General features: G+C 42.1%; 1 protein-coding gene across 2 annotated transcripts in view; it reads left to right on the top strand.

The window, feature by feature from the left end:
• NRCAM (neuronal cell adhesion molecule) overlaps positions 1-25,786 on the top strand; it is a 274,576-nt gene that overhangs the window by 191,293 nt on the left and 57,497 nt on the right. For both annotated transcript variants that reach the window (XM_067564201.1, XM_067564202.1), the window contains exons 11-16: positions 7,976-8,119; positions 9,435-9,546; positions 9,883-10,049; positions 10,144-10,291; positions 13,460-13,584; positions 16,896-16,997. In XM_067564201.1, coding sequence (XP_067420302.1) covers positions 7,976-8,119; positions 9,435-9,546; positions 9,883-10,049; positions 10,144-10,291; positions 13,460-13,584; positions 16,896-16,997 — 798 coding nt within the window. The remainder of the gene's footprint in view (positions 1-7,975; positions 8,120-9,434; positions 9,547-9,882; positions 10,050-10,143; positions 10,292-13,459; positions 13,585-16,895; positions 16,998-25,786) is intronic.

Raw genomic sequence — 25,786 nt, 5'->3', positions numbered from 1 at the left:
TAAATCTAGGGACCATTAGCCAGAATCATCAATCTTAACCTCAGTATAGCATGTAGGGAAGAGGCAACCTTTCAAGTTTCCAAGCCCAAAACTATGTAGAATGACTTATACCTTGTCACAGGGTCCACTCATGGCAGGTGGTGCCTCCTCCTGGCTGCTCTGGGAATTATCTCCTTCCAGGTGCTGTGCCCTCCTCTGGTGGTCTCTTCACCTGTTGTCCTCTCTCACCCTGCGATGTCTCTTGCTCCAGAAGCTGCAGCTTCTTTGTTACTTGGCTTTCCGGGGTCCTGCCCGTCAGAGGTATCAAAGTCTTCCAAAGGCTAATTGTTCCAGGCAATCCACTCTCTGCTGTCTGGCCTGTGTCACTTCCCTAGTGGCTGCTAGGGGAACCTGGGCCCACCCTGTCATCGGCAGCTAAGATCTACCCTATCCCATACCTTGCAGCAGTTCCCCGTCCCTTTCCTGCCTTTCTGGCTCTCCCCCAACTCTGGTTTACCAGCCTAAACTCCCTCCTCCCAGGGAGTACTGTAGGCTTCTCTCTATAGCCCCAAACACACCTCACTTTTCCCAGGGAGTGACTGCAGACTACCTCCCTGCAGTCCCTTTCTGCTCTCAGCTCCTGGACTTTCACAGAACCCTTCTCTTCCTGTCCAGCTCAACCTCACTTTAATTAATCTCACTCCCTGCCTTCTCCTCCAGGTGCAGCCTAAGCACTTAATTGACCTACTTGGCCACCTTAGCCCCTTCAGGCCTTATGTGGATTGGATACCCCATCACACCCCTGTGTTGTGTGTTAAATAGTTCAAGTACAGTCTTTATGTAATATAAATGTTATGTGTTCATTACATCTACAACTTATATTCAGGAAAACTGCTTCTCCAGCAGTAGCTGTAGTTTTTTGATTGTCTTCAAAGTTAGTCTCAGGTAGAGCATGTTTCTATGAGAAACGTGGAGTTCACAAAGACAAGGATTACTCTAGTTAAGGAAGTGTTATTTACTCCTTTTCATAGCACAAGAATGTTCCTCTTTTATACTGTTCTTGATTTGATACTTAGTGTCCTGTCCCTATTCTATCTTAGCAAATATAGCTAATAAAAGGCACAGTGTCAGCACAATTATGGAAATAATTAACTATGATCCTATTCAACTCTTCTGGTTCCAGTTCTGTTCAGCAATACTGGATCATATTTTTATAACTTTAACTAGGGAAATGACTGGCAAGTAATGGATATGATCACAGCTTCTACATGTTGGTTATGAATGTGATCCTCTGGAAGAAGAGGCATGTAGGGTGAAATAATACCATTACTCTGATCCTTCCAAGACTTTTAAAGTCTACACGAGGACCAACAGCATTCTGCAAGAAGGCTAGACGAGAGCCAAGTATTTCAATTCATGTCAATAAGAACAATTGCTTATCATTATTTTATTAGTATTAATTCTTTTTATTCCACTTAGCAGAAACAACAGCAGGATCTACTGTGTCCTCAGAATATTGCTCATGTGTTAGCTATCTCTGAAGTTGATCTTCAGCACCATCTGCTCGGGATCACATTTATAAGACCTATGATTGATGTGTGCCATAGTGTTTACATTAACTGCAAAATGTACATAAGCTATGAGAAATTTTTTTGACAATCTGGGCTCTACAGTTATGATGAGATATGTTCAGTGTCAATATCCATATCAAGTATTTGTCTGTTTCTTTGAATGATTAATTTTCTAGGCCGATGCAAAATGATACCATAACAGCATTTTTAAAAAGATGAACAGTTGCCCTCCACTTGTTGAACCTTATCAGCTTTTTTGGCCCAATCCTTCAATTTGTCTAGGTCACTGTGTATCCTATCACTGCTCTCCAGGGTATCTACCACTCCCCCTAGCTTAGTGTCATCTGCAAACTTGCAGAGGGTGCATTCTACGCCATCCTCCAGATCATTAATGAAGATGTTGGACAAAACTGGCCCCAGGACCTACCCCTGGGGCACTCTGCTTGTTACAGACTGCCAGCTAGACATCGAGCCATTGATCACTACCCGTTGAGCCTGATAATCTAGCCAGCTCTCTGTCCATTTTATAGTCCATTCATCCAACCCATACTTCTTTAATTTGCTGATAAGAATACTGTGGGAGACTGTATCAAAAGCAAAACCAACGAGAGTCTGTAGCACCTTAAAGACTAACAAATTTCTGTGGGCATAAGCTTTCGTGGGCAGCAACCCACTTCATCAGATGCATGATGACAAAGTGGTTTGCAGCCCACAAAAGCTTATGCACGCAGAAATGTGTTAGTCTTTAAGGTGCTACAGGACTCTCGTTGGTTTTGCTGTATATAGACTAACACAGCTACCCCTCTAGAACTTTGTATCAAAAGCTTTGCTAAAGTCAAGGTATATCACATCCACTGCTTTCCCCACATCCCCAGAGCCAGTCACCTCTTCATAGAAGACAATCAGGTTGGTCAGGCATGACTTGATCTTGGTGAATCCATATTGACTGTTCCTGTTCACCTTCCTCTCTTCCAAGTGCCTTAAAATGGATTCCTTGAGGACCTGATCTGTGATTTTTCCTGAGACTGAGGTGAGGCTGGCCGGTCTGTAGTTCCACGTTTCTTCCTTCTTCCCTTTTTTGAAGAGGGGCACTATATTTGCCTTTTCCAATCATCAGGGACCTCCCCCAATTGCCATGAGTTTTCAGAGATAATAGCCAATGGCTCTGAAATCACATCAGCCAACTTCCTCAGCACCCTCGGATGCATTGCATCTGGCCCCATGGACTTGTGTATGTCCAATCTTTCTAAATAGTCCTGAACCTGTTCCTTCAGCACTGAGGGATGTTCACTTCCTCCCTATTCTGTGCTTTCCAGTGCAGTAGTCTGGGAGCTGACCTTGTTTGTGGAGATAGAGGCAAAAAAGGCATTGAGTACCTCAACTTTCTCCACATCCTCTGTCATTAGGTTGCCTCCGCCATTCTGTAAGGGGCCCACATTTCCCTAATCTTCCTCTTGTTGGTAACATACCTGTAGAAACCCTTCTTGTTCTCCTTCACGTCCCTTGCTAGCTGCAACTCCAATTGCGCTTTGGCCTTCCTGATTTCATTCCTGCATGTTCAAGCAGTATTTTTATAATCCTTCCTAGTCATCTGTCCAAGCTTCCACTTCTTGTAAGCTTCTTTTTTGTGTTTAGGCTCACCAAAGACTTCTTTGTTAAGCCAAGCTGGACGCCCACCATATTTGCTATTCTTTCTGAGCATTGGGATGGTTTGTTCCTGCGCCATCAATAAGATTTCTTTAAAATACAGCCAGCTCTCTTGGATTCCTTTCGCCCTCATAATAACCTCCCATATATAATCTAAGCAGTAAATATACCTGGTTGTAAAAGTTAGAAATTTCAGTAACAAATGGCAAAAACAATTCTGTGGATATTTTTTTCATTTTTCACCCAATTCTAACTAGCATGCTCCTTTTAATCAGTTATATCTATAGTATTGTATTTAATTACTTTTTTTTAAAGACAATATAAGGGTGCTACTAAATCCAATCAAATAAACATATTGTAAGCAATTTCCAGTGCTGTTTTGGAGATGGGGATAACATGCAAAACTAGAACTAGATGTGCAGTCTAATAATAATGACACATTTAGATCATCAGGGGAGATTTAGGGTGTGGGAGGAATAGCTAAAATGAAGGGAATGTCTGACATAATATACAGATTACTCTGTATTTGAATGTGCTGTATTTATTTTCTACATTTGGAGAAGCACATAGAAGGCTGAATCAACATACAGAAAGCACATGTGCAACTAAGGGTGCTGCAAATACTGGGAGCAGCAAAGCTTTCAGGTCTCATTCCAGCCAAGATGATATCATGTGTGTAAGTCTTTGCAGGATTAAGGTTTAATCAGGGGCATGCACAAGAATAAAAAATGTGGCTGCTTTAGGAGGGCACTTTCTGTGTCCCCGGCGGCCAGAGGAGATGGCTCCACCACCCGGGGCCAGTGGAGCTGGCTCTTCCAGCATGTCCGAAAAAACTAACTCTCCCTCAGTGGCACCAGTTCCAGAGGAGGTGTCATCTCCCACCCCAACCCTGGACAAGTTCTGTGCCCTCACCAATTGGGGGGGGGGGCCTCTGCCTGCCCCCCTCCCCCTTGTGCATGCTCCTGGGTTTTAGTAACTTTGTGGGAACAAATGTGGGCTTGTGCAGGGCAGATATTTACCAGTTTGTCTAGAGCAGCAGAACCCCTTCAGCATGTCCTGATCATTCCTTAACAGAAGGTTGCACACTGCATTTAAACAATATGCAGCTTCCTGCTCCTTTTGCTATCATCTTAGAATTGTCTAAGATGCCAATAAATAGTCCATGTTCTGGTTGCAAACAGAAGTCATGATTCTGCACTCTGATCATCCACATGGGCACATCCCTTATGCACAGCCAGCTGGGCTTTGCTTGAGTACAGGGATCTACCCGCATGGATCAGATTGCAGGATTGGGGCTTAAATCCATAGATATACTAAAGTTCTAAAAAGTAGCCAGCATTTAGGTAGGACTGCAAAAAAACAGTCAGCTTTGACTGTTCTTTCCACACTCTGATATCTCAAACACAGCTGAATGGAATTTTAACAAACTTCACCCTCCCCCTCCCCCAAGTTAATCTTTGAACTTAGTCTTAATGTGAGATATTTCAGCCCAAAAAGTAATTTGTTGGAGAAAGTTATAAGCAACAGAAAATGGCACATACAGTAGAACCTCAGAGTTATGAACACCGAAGTTATGAACTGACCAGTCAACCACACACCTCATTTGAAACCAGAACTACATAATCAGGCAGCCGCAAAGGGGGGAAAAAATAAAGAAGCAAATTCAGTACAGTACGGCGTTAAACATAAACTACTAAAAATATAAAGGGAAAGCAGCATTTTTCTTCTGCATAGTAGTGTTTCAAAGCTGTATTTAAGTAAATGTTCAGTTGTAAACTTTTGAAAAAACAACCATAACATTTTGTTCAGAGTTACGAGCATTTCAAAGTTATGAACAACCTCCATTCCTGCAATGTTCATAACTCTGAGGTTCTACGGTATATTAAAAGTGGCTTTTCAATGCTATCTATGGCATCATTATCATAAAGGTGTAAAAATGGTCTCATTTTCAGTAGCTTCCTTCCACAGTGGTGAACATGATTTACAAATTATCAAATAATGTCACGAAACAGGTCTTAGAAGGCAAATCCTTCCACTTGCTTGCACAAAAAAGTCCATTTCTAAAAATAATATCAATTTTATGTGCTACTGGTACATCTTTGTAAGTCTGTGGTAATTGCCCAAAGTCAATTAACTGTTGATGAACACAATAAAAGAATCATAAGTCTCACGAACATTACAGAAACTCCTAAATTGTATGCCAGTAGAGTCAATCTTTGATCAAATGTATTCCTAAATCAATCACATAGAAAACACACATTCCATATAAAGAAGAATTTTTTTTTTAAAGTCCACAAGCTGATGTGTTTTTGCCAGTCAACTCAAAGTCCTGCATCTTACAAAGGGATCTCTACACAAGCACAGATATGTGCCCACTAATGTTCTTTTGCATGATCATGTCCTAACACTGTAAATATTCCCATCTCCTTGCTTAAGCATATAATTTCAGGGGATGGGAGGATCTGTTTCACTTTCTGAGGAGAATTAAGATCTTTGACATAGCATGTGAACATGTGAAATAGCATGGCTCCTTTACATTTTTAGTAGGGCCAGTATTGCTAACATTTTTTGAACCAGAAATACTTAGGCCTGGTCTACACTTACCATGAAATTTGGCAGTAGTCAACGGGAGATACGCAAGCTACATAGAGTAGCTTGCATATCTCCCATTGACTTCCTAAATTCTAAATAGTGCCGTGTCCCCACTATGCTGTGCTGATGGGAAATGCCCTCCTGTCAATGCAATGTTACTCTTTCTCCGGGGGTGGATTTATTCAGTCTCTTTCTGCTCAGTCAATCCCGAAAAATCGTTCCGGTGGCACTGAATTTGCTGCCGTAAGTGAAGACATACCCTTAGTACCAAAGAGAATAGCATCCTCTGAAGTAGAGGCAAGTGTTGATGTTGTGAAAAACCAAGCAGCCAGGTTGTTAAGTCAGTTGAAATATAGGTGATGGGCAAAGTTAAGGTTAAAGGGGCCTTGAAATAGAATAGGAGAAGACCAGGAACTTTTGGTGCAGGAGGAAGCAAAGCAAAGAGGATTACCCCTAACAGCAGAGTGATGGTGGCCCAGAAATAGGAATGGAGGAGGACTGGGCTTGAGAAAGAAACCATTCTTGGGCCTGGAATTGAATAGGAAAAAATGCATTTATTTAGAAACGGATTTAGTTAATTTGGTGCAATTTCTTTGTGAAAACTGGGCCTTAGAATCAGAGTGAGATGAGAGCCATTTGAGCAGAGGAAAGGGATGATGAGAAAGAGAATCGGATCAGTGATCTTTCTAGTCCACTATCCTGTCTGCTTCAGAGGGGTAGCCGTGTTAGTCTGTATACAGCAAAAACAACAATAGTCCTGCAGCACCTTAAAGACTAACAAATTTCTGCGGCATAAGCATTTGAGGCATTTGACGAAGTGGGTTGCAGCCCACGAAAGCTTATGCCTGCAGAAATTTGTTAGTCTTTAAGATGCTACAGGTCTCTCGTTGTTTATCCTGTCTGTGATGATTGTTAGTACCAGATGTTTTAGTATAAATTGTAAAGAAAACAACCCGTAATAGACAGTTGTGAAATAACTTATAAGGGAAATTTCTTCCAAAACCCTCTCAGTTAGAGGTTAGGTTATGCTCTGAAGCATGAAGATTTATATCATTTTTTAAAAGTCCTCACTTTAATTTAACTGTGGTTGTTCTTATTATCCATATAAATAAATATTTTTTTTTTTACTTCTGTTCAGCTCTTGTTCTGAATTCTATCTTTGGCAATACTTTCTGCAGGCTTAATTGTGCTCTCAAATTCACAGATAATATCAAGGGATGCAAACCAGAGAGATACAGCCAAAAATGTGATGTCTGCAAATACATAAAAAATGTAGTTTTGTATATTTTTATGCAACGAAATTTGACAGACTAGATTCTGTTTTCAGTTTCACCTGTGCAATTTATTGTCCTTATGCATCGATATCTAAGCAATATTTGGTCCAATAACTTCAATAATACATCTGTGTTTTACCAACATTATGTATTTCTTCCGAAAGCATCCCATGCAACTTTTAGAACTAAGCAGCTGTTTAAAAGTGTACAGTAGCACTACAGAACAGTTGATAAGTGTCAATGGTTCATTCAGTACTCATTCAGAGGAAAGACTGCCACCTACTGAATCACTGATACCACTTCCATAAATGCTCCTAGCTTGTGGGCAAAGAACTCCTACCCAGTAATGTATCTGACCTATTATAGTTTAATTTGAGGTCACTTTCGTGTGGGGAAAGCTATTTTTTATTTGACATTTTTAGACATATTTATGTTTAAGAATAGCAGAACATGTGAAAAGTTTAAGTCAGTAGAATATTCTAAAGCTCCCCCATCTTTACAAATTAGTTTTCTTTTGGCATTAAGAAGATTTTTCTTTATCTCACTTATTAGGTATCTGTGTCTGTATCTATGTTTGCCTGAATTGTACACGTATCAGTATATTTCTGTATGTTTTCCTCTTTGAATTGCATGGAAAATATGCCTTTGACGATAATCATAAAAGAATAGTGGACACTATCCAGCTTACACTGAATAAGTATAGAATCTGGATAACCTTCTAAATTGTATCATGATATAATGGTTAACCACAAAGGGAAGTCTGAGAAGATGGAATGAAGAAATAATTCAATCTTTCATAATATTTTATTCCCTTCACAAATATAGTACTACTCATCATAATAATAATTAAAACACTCTTTTTAACACAAATAGTAGAATAAGAATAAACACACTCTTTTTTAACCCAAATAGTTGCCCCAGAAGATCCTAGCAGAAAAGTAGATGGTGATACCATTATTTTCTCTGATGTGCAAGAAAGATCGAGTGCTGTTTATCAGTGCAATGCCTCTAATGAATATGGATACTTGCTGGCAAATGCATTTGTGAATGTTTTGGGTAAGATTAATCTTTCATTTTTTATCTGTAACTTAATTAATAGTCATTGACTGGTACATTTTCCTGATATTGTTTAATCTAATACAGACTTTCTGCATTGATAAGTAACAGGAAAATATTGCTAGCTAAATTAACATAAATGTGGTAAAGAATATATTTTATATTGAAAGTGATTATGCATACTTATCAATCCACTATATTACACAATTCTTTCTTCTTCATAAATGGTATCCACAGAGCCTCACTGCAGGGGTTGCCTGCCCACCCATAGAGCTACAGAATCTTTTTGAGTAGAGTGTGCGCATATGCCTTGAGCCCTCACTCTATAGATGAAGAGCATAGATACCCCACTCTCGCTAACTGTCCCTGACTTAGTCCCTCCCCCCCCCAGCTGAAGCAGTCATGAAAGAATCTTGTCTCCTTTCTCTGTTAAGCCAGGCAAACAAAAATAGCTGTAAAGAGTTGTTTAATGAATACTAGGTTTCAGTTAATGTTTCATTTTATTTTATTTTTTATTGTTCCATCAAACTCTTTTGTTATCTTGATTCATATAAAAAACCAGGGAAAAGATAGAGGACACTCAGCTAAAACCTGCAACACCTTTAAGATCTTCTCAAAAAGGATCCAAAAGGATTTTAAGACAAAGTTTCAGAAGCTACATTTGCAAGATGATTTGGTTATGGTTGACTCAAGGAGACCTTCTCCTAAGAAAGTATCTCCACACATGAGTAGTATGGCCTTCAATGCCTCCCTGTGAGCTTAAGCCTGTTGTAAAATCTGAGTCAGAAAGAGGTCATCTTTTAAAGGCTTCCCATGAGAAACCAACAGAATCAGTTCTACTGTCCAGAGATCGGAGTTCAGCAGGTGGAGCTCAGGAAAGAACCTCTTTCATTGCCTGGTTTGTGCCGCTTTCTTGCACCCAAGGGCTCCTGAGAAAGATAGAACCTCCTAGGAACTGTGTGGTCAAATCAGTCATCTGCATTGGGGCAATGATCGGATCCATCTGGCCAATATTTGGCCCAATGGACCTTTTTTTGGGAGCATTTTCTGACTTGAATTCTCCCAGTGAAGTCACATACTTCGGTGCCTATCACTATTGCTCAGTGTAAACAAGAAGGAAGTATTTGCTTGTAACAGGAAGATTCCCTTATTTTACAGCTTCTACAGGTCACCAACAGCAGAGCTAGATAGAGCCCCTAAGTCATCTTGGAGAGAGATGTAAATGTATAATTCTATAGGCCACTCTTGATCTTCTTAATGAACTAGGCCATATATGTAGATACATAAAATAAAATATGTTGTGTTGTATTTTTAGCTGAGCCACCAAGAATTCTGACTCCTGCAAATAAATTATATCAAGTCATTGCAAACAATCCTGCATTGCTAGATTGTGCTTTTTTTGGTTCGCCTGCACCTGAAATTGAATGGTAAGTTGTAGTCGTCATGTATATTAACTTCAGAAGAAGTTCTTTCCCTGAAAGCAATCATTTAAAATTTTTGTTACTCTATCCTTCCTATTTATAAAAATATATTAGGACTCTCCTTTTATTTTAGATATGTACTAATTGCAAGATTGATACATTTAATTATTTATGTAATTAAACATTTAATTAAATTACTATAGATTCTACTTAAATTTCACTACATGGATTTGCTTCACATCTGTATTTTCTTATGCAATATTCTAAAATGTGGTTTTCTAACACTACATACAATTGAATTAGTGCATGATATTGGATAATGATACTATTTTTAATATAAAGGTTTAAGGGAGTGAAGGGGAGCATCCTACGTGGAGATCTGTATGTTTTCCATGACAATGGAACTCTGGAAATTCCTGTGGCACAAAAGGATAGTACTGGCACATATACCTGTGTAGCAAGGAATAAATTGGGAAAGGTACAAAATGAGGTCCATTTAGAAGTCAAAGGTAAGAAACCAGTCGTTGTTGTAAGCCATTATAATCACAGTTTAACACAAAATTTGAAACAATTTAAGTGTCTAATAGCAACTCTAAATTTCAGATCCAACAATGATTATTAAACAGCCTGAATACAAAATCAATCAAAGGGCTGGCTATGTTTCTTTTGAGTGCACTGTAAAACATGATCCTACCTTAATACCAACTATTACATGGTTGAAGGATAATGGTGAACTTCCAGATGATGAAAGGTACAGACACATTATTTATTTTGTTTTTCATAACTGTACTTTTAAATTAACTTTTGTTAATGTTTGTCCTGTTCATTTGAAATGTACAGGGCCACATATGTTGGGCAACTCTTCCAAAAGAAAACTAATCAATATCAGCATCAGACCCATGTTTGTCTTTGCCTAAAAGCCCATCCTGGTTCAGTGGCAAAGTGAAGACAGCAATTAAAAATGCAAAAGCAACATTTAACCAATGGAAAAAATGGGAAATAGATAGCATCAAAATAAATTAGAGGTATGAATAGTAGAAAATTGATAAGGGAAGCTAAAGAATTCAGGGAAAAAGCTAGAGTTTGCAGGGTAAGAACAATAAGAAAAATGTTTTAAAGTATATTAGGAACAAAAGAATTCATAGCAATGGTATATGCCCGTTAATAGGTAGAGATGGTAACATTGTTTGTGATGCAGACAAGGCAGAAATGGTCAATAAATATTTCTGTTCTGTATCTGGAAAAAAGAAGAATGATGTACTTGTATGACATGAGGATGATGAAGTGCTTTCTAGTCCATTAATAAGTAAGGAGGTCATTAAACAACATTCACTAGAAATAAACATTTTAAAATCAATAGATCCAGAAAACTTGCACTTCGGAATCCTAAAAGAGCTGTCTGAGGAGATCTTTGGCCTGCTGATACTCATTTTAATAAATCTTGAAATACAAGGGAAAGAGTGCTAATGTTGTGTCAATATTCAAAAAGGGCAAACAAGATGACCTACATAAATATAGACTATTTACCCTGACATCAATCTTGGGGAAAATAATGGAAGAGCTGATACAGGATTCAATTGATAAAGAATAGGAATTATAAGTAATGCCAGTCAACATGGTTTTATGGAAAATAGGCCTTGTCAAACAAACTTGATTTCATTCTTTGATGAGATTACAATTTTGACTGATAAAATTAACTGTGTAGATATAATATACTTCAACTTTTGTAAGACATTTGATTTTAGTACCACATGACATTCTGATTAAAAAATAGCTCTATACAATAACAATAAAGCACACTCAGTTAAGAGCATTTTGAAAGAGCATTTCTGGGTTAAGAAATGTCTAACTGATGGATTTTAAAAAGTAGTTGTACATGGGGAATGATCATCAAATGGTGGTATTTCTAGTGAGGTATCTCAGGGAACACTGTTAGGTTTCAACCTAGTAAACATTTTCGTCAATGGTCTGGAAGTAAATATAAAATCAGTGCTAATGAAATTTGTAGATAGCATAAAGATTGGTGAAGTGGTGAATGATAGGATAGACAGGGCAGTCATGCAGAGCGATCTGGATTGCTTGGTAGCCTGGGGCCATTCAAACAAAATGTATTTTAATATAGCCAAATGCAAAGTTACACATTTAGGAATGAGGAATGCAGGCCATATCTATGGAATGAGTGTCTGTATGGTGAAAAGCAGTGACTAAAAAATAGCTTGGGGTCACAGTGGACACTCAGCTGAACATGGGCTTCCAGTGTGATGCTGTGGCAAAAATGGCTAATGTGGTCCTTAAATGTATAACCAGGAGAGTAGTGAGTAGGAGCCCCAGGGATGTGATTTCAGCTCTGTATACGGGTTGGTGAGACTGATACTGGAATACTGCATACAGTTCTGTTGTCCGCATTTTAATAAGGATGTTGAAAAATTGGAAAGGATGAAGAAAAGAGCCACAAAAACAGTTGAGGGTAGGAGAAAGTGCATCAAAGTGTGAATTATAGAACTTAATCTGTTTAGATTTTCAAAAAGAAGATTAAGAGGTCCTCTGATTACAGTGTATAAGCAGTTTCACAGGAAAAATATACTGGGTACTATAAGGCTCTTTAATCTAGCAAAGAAAGGAATCCCAAGAACTAATGGCTGGAAGCTGATGCCCAACAAAATCCAATTAGAAATAAGGCACACATTTTTAACAGTGGGAGTGATTAATTGTTGAAACAAACTACCAAGGGAAGTGGAGCATTCTCTCTTGTTACCTCTCTTGAGGCCTGTGATAAATAGGAGATCAGATTAGGTGATGTGATGGTCCCATCTGGCCTTAAATTCTAAATCACTGGAGATAGAGTAATTTTTCTGTTCTTGATCCAGAAAACATTAGAGCCTTGTAACGATGTGGCAGCCTTAAACATCTTGTATGAGAATGCAGGGCTTTTCTGTTGAGTCCTCCTAGGCTAAAGCGCTACATTTAACTGCAAGGTAACTACTGTTCAATCATTCAGGTAGATGGTGGCAGTATCTCTTTGGGCCCAGAAGGAGCTTGGAGAGAGGAGGTCCTGTAGGGAAGCCCTAGCAACAGTCAAGCTTGGGCAGGAATCTTAGGCTGAAGTTTATGTTGTGCTAATGTTAACCTGCCTATATGGCCAAATCCCGCGAAGTAAGTTCTCTGTTCCAAAAGTGAAAAGCATATCTTTATATGGATTTGGTTATGGTGGGGATCTACCAATTAGTGATTCTGGCAGATGCTGCCAGTGTTTACCCTCCATTCATCACCATGTATGAGTGAGCCATTTCTGTGATTCCAAATGTGATTTTGGGCAGGAACATTGAGAGAGTTTATTAAAAAAATTAAGGCAAATCGTATGCAAATATTCCACAATTAGGCATATTACATAAGTACACATAAGACTTTGCAATTCACTTTCTGTGAACTTTTATTCCAGTAAAACTGAATCAAATAAATGTTTGAAGAAAGCAGCTACAAAAGCTTAGCAAACTAAGAATAAGTGAATTCATTATAAATATGATCAGAGGTTCACAGCTCTAGTTGCGTGGTGGCGATGTGTCCTGTCTTGTCTTTTGGAGGACATCAGTATCCTGTTGCAACTGCAGTTAGGAGTGAAGGCTTCTGCTAGCTTCTGAAATGCAAATGCAGCACTTTTTGGTGCTAAACATTTGCAGATCAGAAGTCAGAATCAATTGCTAATAGAGGTGTCTTTCAGAAAAGAAAACACATTTGAATACTGATGTTACCTGTTAACGAAAATGTAGTGCAAATGTTGAAGTTACATTCAGCCATGGAAATGTTGTTGGTGTCTACAAAATCATTAAGCCATCATTGGGATTTGGTAATATTCACACACAACTTTATTATAACAATGAAAAATTATGGAAAAATCCACAGTTGAATGTATTGTTTGCAGGTTTATTATTCAGAAAGACAGTTTGGCCATTATGAATGTAACTGATAAGGATGATGGAGTCTATACTTGTGTAGCTAATACTACTCTGGACAGCGTTTCTGCAAGTGCCGTACTCACTGTTGTTGGTAAGATTGCTTTTAAAATGTTATAAGAAAAAGCTGGGTTTGTTTTGTATAAAATGTTAAAGCAGTATTAGGTTTGATATAGAAACATAGAAGATTAGGGTTGGAAAGGACCTCAGGAGACATCTAGTCCAACCCCCTGCTCAAAGCAGGATCACACCCAACTAAATCATCCCAGCCAGGGCTTTGTCAAGCTGCACCTTAAAAACCTCTAAGGATGGAGATTCCACCACCTCTCTAGGTAACCCATTCCAGTGCTTCACCACCCTCCTAGTGAACATTTTTTCCTATTATCCAACCTAGACCTGCCCCACTGTAACTTCAGACCATTGCTCCTTGTTCTGTCCTCTGCCACCATCAAGAACAGTCTAGCTCCATCTTCTTTGAAACCCCGCTTCAGGTAGTTGAAGAATACCATCAAATCCCCCCTTACTCTTCTCTTCTGCAGACTAAATAAGCCCGGTTCCTTCGTCATCTCCTCATAAGTCATGTGCCCCAGCCCCCTAATCATTTTCATTGCCCTCCACTGGACTCCTTGGCACTATGACAGGCACTAACAGAGATTGACAAAATAAATATAAACATCCCAACTCATATATGCTCTTTGGGCATTTGGCTCAATTTTAAGATACAAAATAAATGATATTTAGTCTTGCCTATATTGTCTGACTTTTTTTTAGGGTACTATATGAAGCAGCTGTTTAACAGAAAGTGTTCAAACACCAAGTAGTATCTCCAATGGGACAAAGTCAATCTCATACTAGATATGATTTTGCCTACATTGCATTTGAGTTGATGTAGTCGACCAGTGACTCTGCAGAGTATTTCAGCACCAACACAGGTTGTCTTGAGATTCTTGCCAGTTTCTGCAGTTGCATTCTGCTTCAAACAGGTTGAACAACGAACGTATTTAACTTTCACGCTTGCTTCCAGTTTATTTAGACCTCCTCTAATTAAGAAATGGCTCTGAAGTCCACCAGCCAGCAACTGCTGGAGTGCGGTGTATTCTGGATATGACTCCTGCACATGCCTTCTGCTGACTGGGGACTGCAATTATTGGGGGAATCAATCCCCAGATAAGGAGATCTTGCTGCTTACCAGCACTCTTGTCCAACTCAGGATCAATCCCCCGGAGTTTACTTTTCTAGTAGCTAGAGTCTCTCCTCACTTAATGTTTGAGAAGGCAGCCCTACTTCCTTTATTTCTCTAGACAGCTTTACTTCAGTCCACTTTCTATCATCTCTCACCTTGTAAGTATATTTGTAATGTATATTCTGTGTGATTCTTGGCTAGAGAAGCTAGCAGGAGTCTCAAGTCAAAATGCACTGGTGCTCTAAAATTCTGCAATGGTCTCAATACCCATTCAGCGGTGAGATAAGCAAAACGCTAAGTTTTAGTTGTTAGCTATTGACCTTGTCCATATGGAAAATAAGGGTAAAACATTTGTTTATTTTGTGTAAGAGTCGTTTACTGTATTTTCTTGATTTAATTTTTCACATGAAAAAATTGGTTACTTTATCCTTTTGGGCAAAAAAAAGTCAGTGCATGATTTAAAATTGACCCTTTCCTTAAGCAAAAAAAAACTTTATTATCTCTAATAAATATAATCTTTAACTATCTGTAAAATCATGTTTCTTTGGCTACTAATTTTGATTAAATCCTTTATATTAATGTCCTTTTCAGCTGCTACCCCAACTCCAGCTATCATTTACGGTAAACTAATTCACAGTCTCTGTCTGTATCATCTACCAAATATATTTCACACTTTTGCCTATTGCAAATTCTGTCATCTTTGGTTTTTTTTTCTCTTTCATGTCATTTTAGCAACTTTGGGGTTTTTTTGGCAGAGGAGATTTCTGTGCAATCATACCATTTTCTTACTAGCTATTTGTTCAAACTGTTTCATTACAATAGTATTAGCCTTTGGAATTTTACATCAAGGCTAATTTAAATTATTTGAGAGTATACAATTTACAGAAAATGAAGCCTTTAAACAATTTTTAAAATGTAAGTTGTTTACAGTATTTTTCAATTTCTTCATACTAAGTACAGTAATGCAAAATATTTTCTGTAATATATGTAATACAGATAAAATATGTGAAAAACAAAGTTCATCAGTACGCTGGAGGCCCACTTCATTAACAAGTATAGGCCTGATCTTGCATCATTTAAGCCAGTGGGAGTTTTGCCATTGACTTCAGTGGGAGAAGCATCAAGACCTGGTGTTCTAGCTTCCACAGTGCAGAAGCTTCGGAAAAGATAAATGAGGCCTGAAAATCTAATGTTTTACATGATCCTATATAGGTATTTGCAATGTCAAAAGCTATCATGTTTTCTCAGTGGAAAGGGGCCCTTAAAAGTGGCCAAAGAATTGATCTCATAAATGTCTTGATTTTATTCCACACTAGAAATGAAATAGGACTTTATTACCTAGCTTCTTTTCTGCTTCTCATTCACATTTTACATGAATTGTAATGTTATGGCATGAGACCGTCTAGATTTTAATCTTTTACAATATCCCGGATAAGGCCTTTAATTTGCTATCGTATTCTCTGAGTTTGCATTGCAAGACAAAATATAGTACTGTGGATCTGATAGTGTGAACACTTAAAATGTGAATAACTTTATGCACTTGAAAAAATCCCATTGAATTCAATGGAACAATTCCAGTCTTTAATTCCAAATGGTAATTAATATAATGAATGCTTTTCAGCAATTTGGAATGATCAATTTCACAATTATGCATTCAGAGTATTTTATATTAACCATTCATTTGATATTTTTAGGCTTCTTAAAATGTATAGGAAAAAAAGTAAAATGTCTTTACGTTTTTCTTATTGCAGAACATCTTCCTTAAATTCATGCTTGAAATATTGGTAGTAATTCTGAAACAGTTTGTTGTTAATGTCTGCGCTTCTTTATTTTCTATGTCCAAATATTTTATTTCATATACAATAGTTTGCTACTCATTTTCATAAGTCATAAATTGAACATGATGCTGAACCATGCATTTCATATTTCTTTGCTTTGCATTACAGTCGCTTCTATACTACAAAATTATCAGGCATAGAGTTCCCATCAATAGTGTTTATTTTTACACATGTATTTTGGAAGTTCCCAGCGACATCAGTTCTTTTCCTTTCCATTCCATTACAGTTGCATGCAAATAGCCATTAATCATATCTGCATAATTGAAGTAGATCTCTGTATTGTTGTGATTTTGGAAAAGTTTTGATTGGAATGTGAGAACTGTTGCCAGGAAGAAACTGTTTAATCTTTTATATTTAGCTGCTCTGTATTTATTTGGCTTGCAGATCGTCCAAATCCACCCTTTGATTTAGAATTGACTGGTCATCTAGAAAGAAGCGTACAGCTGTCCTGGATACCTGGATATGACAATAACAGCCCTATTACAAGTATGTTTGGTTGTATTTACTGGAACAAAAATTCATTGTTTTAATTTTTCAGCGTCCAATGAGTTTTGAAATATACTTTTGTGTAGTAAGTTTGGCAAATACATTCTTTCTTTATTATTGTTTACTGGTATTACAGTGGTGCCCAAAACATGTTGTACGTATGTTGTTCAAACATATAGAAGGACACATTCCATTCCCCCAGGAAGCTCAGTCAAAAGTCCCAATCCTGCAATTACAAACAGTAGCAAAGATCCTTGTGTCCATGTGAAAACCCATTTAAGGGCTTCATCCTGTAAATACATACTCTCATACTTTTTTTGAAGGCACATGTCCTTAAAATCTTTAACTAATCTGATTGCGGTATGGATGAATATGAAAGCTCATCGGCAGCAACATCTTTATGTGTTGTTTATCTTTGTTGACAGAAAGCTTTAACTTCCTCAGAATTATAGACCAGATGGTTTTTCTGATCTTTTCAAAGCCAAACTTGTGACAGAAGTAAAACAGCCTTAAGCATCCAGATAAGAATTCAGTTCTTAGAAACAATAACTTTGCCCTCCAATCTTGTGCAGATTCAGAAGTGCATGGGAATACATGAACTATTTTATTTTTAAACAAAATGACCCTTTTCCCCACATCTGACAGTAATCTTTCACAATCAGCAGAAAGAAAGTAAGCTTCTCTGACCCAGTCTGTTCTCGTGTGTCAATCAGGCGAACAGCAGAAATGATGAGAGAAGAGGATGGTATCATCAATAGATATGAGAATAGTGAAACATTTTAGTGTGCTTCCTTGTGGGGAAACATGATTTTCTGTAAGCTTTGTAGGTGGTCCTAGATAATATGTCAGTGAGTGCCTTACAAATGCATGCAGCAATAATAATAATTTTAAAAATAAAACATAATACTAATTTTACTTCTCATCCACTGGGCTACTCTGCAAGTGGTCTGGTGGAATATTATACCCATCTGCTGCCCACACTGTTCACACAGCACCTAGACACTTCCTCCTGTACCATTCTTGCAGGTCCTCATGCTTAACAGATAGCTTGTGTTAAATAAAGTGGAAAAGAATAATTCTGGAGAGCTGAAACAGATCGCTTGTTTTCCTGTAGCTGTGCTTGAGGCAAGCGTTTTCTCCTCTAGCATAGCCTAAGTAAAATCTACACTGAAGAACTACACTGAGCTGCAGGCAATGAAATTAGCCCATAATACCACAGAATAGAGTGTTTCATGCAGTGAGGAATGGCCAGCTTATTTCACAGATAGAATAAATCAGCTTTGAGTATAACCGAGGAATTACCACCAGCCACCTCGCATTATTGTTGAGACACCTTTGGGATATTGCCAGAGATGTATGGAGATGTTCCAAAGGACATTGCTGGGCAACAACTTACTCTCTTCAAGAGCTTTCACATGTCACTGCACTTTTTCAATGCGCGGTGAAGTTACTAGAGGTTACTGATATTCTGGGCTGCATTGTCATGAATATTCAGATGAAATGCAGCTGCACAGGCATACAATCTCATTGATCTCGTTATGTCTGACCAACATGGAATGACCCAGATAGAACCAAAATGAAGCATGTTGGCATGGATCCTGTAAGACCTAGGCTCATTGGGCCTTTCATTATCTACAAGGGGTCAGAAATACAGATCTCACAACTATACGTCATGCAAGCTAGACTGTTATGATTCCCTATCCTTAGAGTTCCCCTTTAAGGTTACCCACAAGCTCCTGAGGAGAACATAACTGCTTGCTTCATGAGTGGAGACATAACAACTACGTCCACTTCTTTGCAATAACTTCCTCTTCACTTCCAAGAGCAATTTAAGAGCTTGGAGATCATTTGTAAAGTCCTAAATAATCTAGAATACATCGTTAGAGATCACCTCTCACCCTGTTAGCCTTTGTCTTGACAGTTAATATCAGCACAGAGGCTCTTGATAATAGTTTCCTTGGTTGAACACTCTGACTGGCAGCATAGCATTCTCAGTTGACTCCCCCCAACCTTTGAAATTCCCTTGGTCACCATCCATAGCCCAAGCTAGAACATGAAACATGATGTGGGATGCTCTGATTTGCTTTAGCTTTTCCCCTCCCCTGATTTTGTTGTTGTTGTGGATGTTTGATTGTTTTTTCCTGACAAAATAACATTGGCACCGATGTTTCTGGACTCAGAAGTAGTGGTTCTTTATAGCTACCATGTGCAGTTTAATGTCATTTATTAACTCAGTAAATTAGTAGTTAACAACTGCTTCAATCAGTTGCCAAAACAATTAACTAAATATATCCGGAATAAACAAGCTCTCCATGGTGTGATAGGGGAATGAACTAACATTATTTCATAACAGACAATACCGTCTCATGTTACTGATTCGTATCAGATCTTCTTCTTCGAGTGATTGCTCATCTCCATTCCAATATAGGTGAGTGCATGCCAGCGTGCATGGTTCCTGGAACTTTTTTCCCCTTAGCAGACCCTGTAGGGTCGGCTCTAGTGCCCCCTGGAGCCCCGCGCACATGCCACAGTATATGAGGCACTGCCGACCCTACGGCCCCTCAGTTCCTTCTTTCTGCCCGTGATGGTTGCATGGAACTAGTCTTGCTCTCTAGAAGTGCCATTCCCCTTTGTTTGAACTCTTTGTTATTGGAAGTTAGTTAGTTTTAAGTAGTTGTTAAGTTTAGTTAGATAAGAAGTCTCTGAGGGACTTGGAGCGTCCGGGCCACGGCCCGGTTGTCTATCTCAAGCCCCACCCTCCCACGATCGGTGCCTTAAGTGCCTGGGGGAAGGGCACAGGAAAGAGAATTGTAAGTTATGCAGGGCTTTTAAACCACAGACTCAGAAGGACTGAGAGATCAAGTTAAAAGCCCTGCTCATGGAGGCAGTGCTCCGCCTGGCATCCGAGCGTCCCGCTCCACCTCAGCACCGAATGTCTCCTCGGTGCAGAGGGTACCACCAGCACCGGGCTCGACTCGGCACTGAGCAACACCCCCAGTGCCAAAGAAGAAGGGAGCGCGCAGAGCGCGGACACTCCCCTGCACTGTCGGTATGGGCAGGGTCGACTGCAGAGCTGCACCAGCCACGGCCTGTCGAGTCTTCTCCTGCGCCTGCATCTCCGAGCAGGGAGTTTCTCCCAACTCCTGGAAGTGGGAGAGTGCCCCTGCCAATGCCGTCGATACCGGAGGCTTTCTGGCAGCAAGAGCCTTGTTGGTCTGCCTATGCCGCCTTTGCCCCGCCCCCCGCTGAGGGAGACAGGACCGGTGTCCCGGGGCAAGCCCGCGTGGGGTCCCCCCGAAGGGCGATGGAGTTCCCCGGTATGGAAAGGAAGATCTCCCACCGGACGGCCAACGGGGGTAGAGCAAGACACTCTCCCAGCAGTCGCTCCAGGTTGCCGTCATCGAGCCGGCCTGCTTCGACTCAGAATGTGGAGTCTCCATCTCGGTGCCTACGTCAGTACCCGGCACCGGAGGCAGCGCAGACCAAGAGGCAGCACCGGTCAAGGTCCGCCAGGTGGCGCTCGGACAGCTCCTGTCCCAGATCCCTGGCACCGGGGAGTTTGCCCGCACCGAGGCGGCGCAGAACCCAGTCACCATCAAAGACCTCGGCATCGAGGGACTCATCCCACACCGAGGCGGCGCGGAATCCGGTCGCCATTCGAGGACCCCGCACCACGCAGTCCCCGACGCAGAACCTGGTTGCTGGAAGGGCTCAGCACCGCGGAGTTTGGAGTGGCACCGCTCTCAATCACTAAGGGGTAAGTGGCACCGCAAGTCCTCAGTACTAAGGCTCTGGTACCAACAGCTCTTCGGAGCGCACCTCGATCCATCGGCACTGCTTGCGGCGACGGAGGCAGTCCTCGTCGTCCTCCACATCGGAGGCGGCGAGAAGATGGTCCCTAGCACAGCATGGCACCAAGGACGGCCACGACACCACCGGTCTAGTGGCTCAAGGTCCCACATAGGGGACAGTCGTCGGGACAGCCGACACCCCCACAATTTGTTACAGTAGCAGGTGGCACAGTCAGCCCTGGTTTGGCCCCAGATGGGACCAGGAGTTAGTGGAGGCTGCTGATACCCTCTTCAATGTGCTGGTGGCGGCTGGACCAGCAAGAGTAGCCCTACCAGTCCACGATAGGGTCCTCAAAATTGTTATGGTCCTGTGGCAAACCCCTTCCTCGATCACCCCTACGTTGAGGTCGGTGAGAAAAAGTATTATGCCCAGCAGAAGGGTTCGTGTATCTCTTCACTCACTCGGCCCTGGGAACCCTGGTGGTGGACGCAGCCAACCTGCAGGACAGGCAAGGTCAACCTGGTTCCATTCCCAAGAACAAAGACAACAAAAAGTTATGGATTTGTTTAAAAAAAAAAAAAAAAAAATTATTCCACGGCAGACCTGCAGTTCAGGATTCCCAATCATCGAGCCCTCCGGGGGGATATAATTTTAAATTGTGGGACTCCCTCAGGTGGTTTGCTGAGTCCCTGCCCCAGGCCCAAGCTGCAGACTTCACCACCATCCTGGATGAAGGAATCACGGTGGCTAGAGCAGCGCTCCAGACGTCCGGTGACGCTGCTGACTCGGCGGGTAGGGCCATAGCCTCCGCCATTTCCACAAGGAGGTGCTCGTTGCTGCAACCCTGAGGCCTGTCCCAGGGGGTGCAGCAATCAAGCCAGGACCTCCCCCTCGATGGGTCGGCCCTCTTCTCCAATAAAACCGATGCAAAGCGGCACAGTCGGGAGGACTTCAGGGCCGTGATTCGCCCTGGGCTGGTACATGCCCCAGGCTTCCAGGTGATGGTCATGGCCCCAGGCGCAGCAGCGACCAAGGCCTCCGCCTAGGCCCTTTTAACCCTACAGAAATAGGGAGAGAAATAGGGGGTTTAGAAGATGGAATCAACCTCCCAGCTCGTCCTTAGTCCCCTAGCAGAGGCCCCCCAGGGGGTCGGGCAATCATAGGAGACAGTTTTGATGGTGCGCCCAAGGGTGGCATCCTTCTGCTCTCCTGGACCCACCCCGCTCTGTCCTGAACAGGTTAAGGCCCTTCTATCCCGAATAGGCAAGATTATGTTGGACCGTCGGGTCCTCGGGATAGTCTCTGGGGGCTACGCCATACAGTTTATCTCTACCCCGCACCCCCACGAGCAACTCCTCTTGCAGGAGGTGGACACTCTCCTCAACATAGGAGCGGTGGTTATAGTTCACCAAGGCAAAGGGGGGTCTGAGACCCATACTAGACCTGCGTTGTCTGAAAAAATATGCCAAACGACTCAGGTTTTCCCTAGCCTAGTGGCCTGCATCTAGTGGTTGGCCTCGGTGTACATGCCACTGAATTGGGTGGTCACAGTTCCCCCGCCCGTCCTAGCCTCCCAAGACTGGTGGAGATCTCCCAGGGCAGTGTTGAAGGGCATCCTATTCAGGGAACTGGTCCTGTCAGTCACCCTAATCTCTGACGCCTCAGATGTGGCATGGGAAGCCCACATCAGCCAACCTGAGCACACAAGGGCTGTGGTCGGGGGAGGACAGGCACCTGCACATCAGTGTGAAGGAGCTGAGAGCTATTCGCTTAGTGTGCAGGGTGTTCCTCCGATTCCTGACAGGCAGGGTGGTTCAGGTGCTGATGGACAACACCGCAGCTATGTTTATATTAACGGACAGGGAGGGGCGCGCTCCTTGGCTCTCTGTGAGGAAGCTACCCATCTGTGGGACTTTGCCATGAGGCACGACTTCCAATTGACAGCCTCTCACCTCCCGGGAGTGAGGAACGACGAGGCGAATTGCCTCAGCAGGTTGTTTCTACCCCGCCATGACTGGTCGCGGCACCCGGAGGTAGAGACTACAATCCTCCAAAAGTGGGGTGTTCCCCAATGGGACCTATTCACGTCATCCTGGAACACAAAATGCCAGGTTCTCCTCGCTCCGGGGTTGAGAGACCGGGTCGATTTCCGACGCGTTCCTCACCAACTGGGTGGGGACCCTCATGTACGCATTCTCGCCCATTCCTCTCCTGCCCAAGGTCCTACTGGAAAAGAATAGGAACAGGGCGGACGTCACACTCATCGCTTCGGCCTGGCTGAGACAGCACTGGTTCAGCATGCTGCTGGACCTCTTGATAAGGCTCCAGGGTCTGGCGCTGACCTCATTGAAGATTCTATTGGTGGCCATTTTGGCCTTCCATCAGCCGCTAGAGAGGAAATCCCTGTTCTCCCATCCCATGTCGGTCAGGTTTTTCAAGGGGATGGAAAGGCTTTATCCACAGGTCTGTGTCCCAGTGCCTTCCTGGGATCTCAATCTGGTCCTCTCAAGACTCACAGGGCCCCCTTTGAACCCATGGCTTCATGCCCTCTGCTCATGCTTTCATGGAAGGTAGCCTTCCTGGTGGTCATTACCTCAGCCAGGAGGGTCTCAGAAATTAGAGCCTTGACCTCTGAGCCCCCTTATTCTATAAAGATAAGGTGCAGTTGAGGCCGCACCCAGCCTTCCTGCCCAAGGTGGTTTCCCACTTTCATTGTAACCAAGATATTTTTCTCCCCATGTTTTCCCAAATCACACGGTTTGGAGGAGGACAGGAAATGGCATTGGCTAGATGTGAGACGAGCCCTGACCTTCTACATCGAGCGTACAAAGCCGCTCCGGAAATTGATGCAGCTCTTCGTCACAGTGATGGACTGGATGAAAGGATCACCTGTCTCCGCCCAGCGCATCTCCGCATGGATGACATCCTGCAGCAAGTGTTGCTATAAGAAGGTGAATGTGCTGCTTCCGGGTGTCATCACAGTGCACTCAGAGCTCAAGCCTCCTCTGCAGCCTTCCTGGAGAGAGTGCCACTGCAGGACATCGGCAAAGCCGCCACCTGGTCATTGGTGCACACCTTCACATCCCACTACGCCATTGTTCAGCAGGCGAGAAAGGACGCGGGTTTTGGCAGAGCCATGCCGAGGGCAGCTCACCGGTAACACCTAACCCACCTCCAAGGTATTGCTTTTTAATCACCTATATTGGAATGGACATGAGCAATCACTCGAAGGAGAAAACATGGTTACTTACCAGTAACTGTTGTTCTTCGAGATGTGTTTCTCATATCCATTCCACACCCACCTTCTGTCCCCGCTGTTGGAGTTGGCAGAAGGAAGGGACGGAGGGGCCGTAGCGTTAGCCTCGTATACCGCGGCATGTGCGCAGGGCTCCAGGGGGCACTAGAGCCGACTCTACGGGGTCTGCTAAGGGGAAAAAAGTTCCGGGAACCCTGCACGCTGGCATGCACTCACCTATATTGGAATGGACGTAAGCAACACATCTTGAAGAACAACAGTTACTAGTAAGTAACCATGTTTTTCCTAGATGTCGGATATTGCCGTATACATTGCTGCTACTTTAGATTTGTAAACTGTAGTTTGTTGTATTGTATTCCTTTTAATTGTGTTACAATTTGAATTGCTGTGCAGTGCTCTGAGTGCTTCAGAGGGGGGATGCACTTTATAAATTAAAGTTGCTGTTGCTGTTAGTGTATACTTCTGTATACAGATCAAGGGAGTGCAGTGTGCATGCCAGAGTCTGAGTAGTTCAATCAGAAAACATTTAACAGAACATTCATATACATTCTTTCGCCAAAGATGGAGACCTCCTGTCAGTTAGTAGGGACACTGACATGTTATTGCCAACTTGGGGAATCTTGCCACTTTTCAGCAAGGAGTGTTCTCACTTTTTCAGTAAGAGGGCAACTTAAGAGAGCCCCAGACCCTTGGAATCCTATCCCCAAAACAGACAGCACCGTCTACAACAAAGGACAGAGGGAGTAAGTTAGATCCTTCAGCCCTGACTTATTATCCACAGAGCATCAAGCCCAGAAGCCTCCTCCTCCTCCTCCTTCCTTTAGGGGAACAACAGCATCATAGAGGAGCTTTTATGGGGTAAAGTTTGAAAATCCTCTGACTCAGGGTTTCTTCGTCACAGCAGCTAGCCAAGGCAGCAGAGGATAGATAAATCAGGATCCTCTGGACCCCCAGCCCGCCCCACCCACCGCCCGCACCCTACACCTGACTCAGAAAGTCAGACTAGTGAGGCATTAGGCCCACCGGCTTTCCCTTTCAACCTCCGCAGGGGGACAGCAGCAGCATCCAATAGGAGGAGCCTTTGCAACCTCATGACAATCAGCATTCACTGAGTTCTGAAATTTGGACTCTGGATTATATTTTTCGCAAATGTGCTCTATTGCTGCAAATGGTTGCTTCCCGTCTCCCACTGCAATCCTTTCAGCAGCCCAGTGTCACTCTTCCTGCCCATTGAGCTTTTCCATCCTTTTCCTTCCACTCTGTCTTCTCCTCATTCAAACACACTCCCCCTTTCCTCTTCTCTTAACCAACACTTCTCAGGTGCTCCCAAATCTCTTTCTCCCCCCGTTTTAATCCTGAGTGCCCCCTCCAAAGAACTCCCAAAACTGTCTTTGCAACACAAATAAAACAATTGTAAAACCAACCCTAAAAATATGAAACTAATAAATGTGTGTTTCCTTTTGTATCTTTTTCCCCTCAACCTTTGTCTGGTTTTTGTCATTTTTGGATTGTAAGCTCTTTGAGGCAGGGACTGTGTTTGAACAGCACCAAGTACATCCCGGGGACTATTGCAGCATAAATAGTAATAATAACCTCACAATCTGCACAGTAATTTGTTGTATTTGTTTGCATCCGTGTGTTTGGAGTTTATTTCTGACCAACAAAAACCTGAAAAAAAAATTTTTAGTTGATCTTGCCAAGCTTTTTACCCCAACCTGCAGATCAGTGACTTTACAGAACG

This window comes from Emydura macquarii, unplaced genomic scaffold (assembly GCF_026122565.2).
Source record: "Emydura macquarii macquarii isolate MOO-44397 ecotype Brisbane River unplaced genomic scaffold, CSIRO-AGI_Emac_v2 contig_2636, whole genome shotgun sequence".
Taxonomy (NCBI): domain Eukaryota; kingdom Metazoa; phylum Chordata; order Testudines; family Chelidae; genus Emydura; species Emydura macquarii.
Note: the sequence above shows the minus strand (reverse complement) of the source record. Positions and strands in the feature narration are given on the sequence as shown.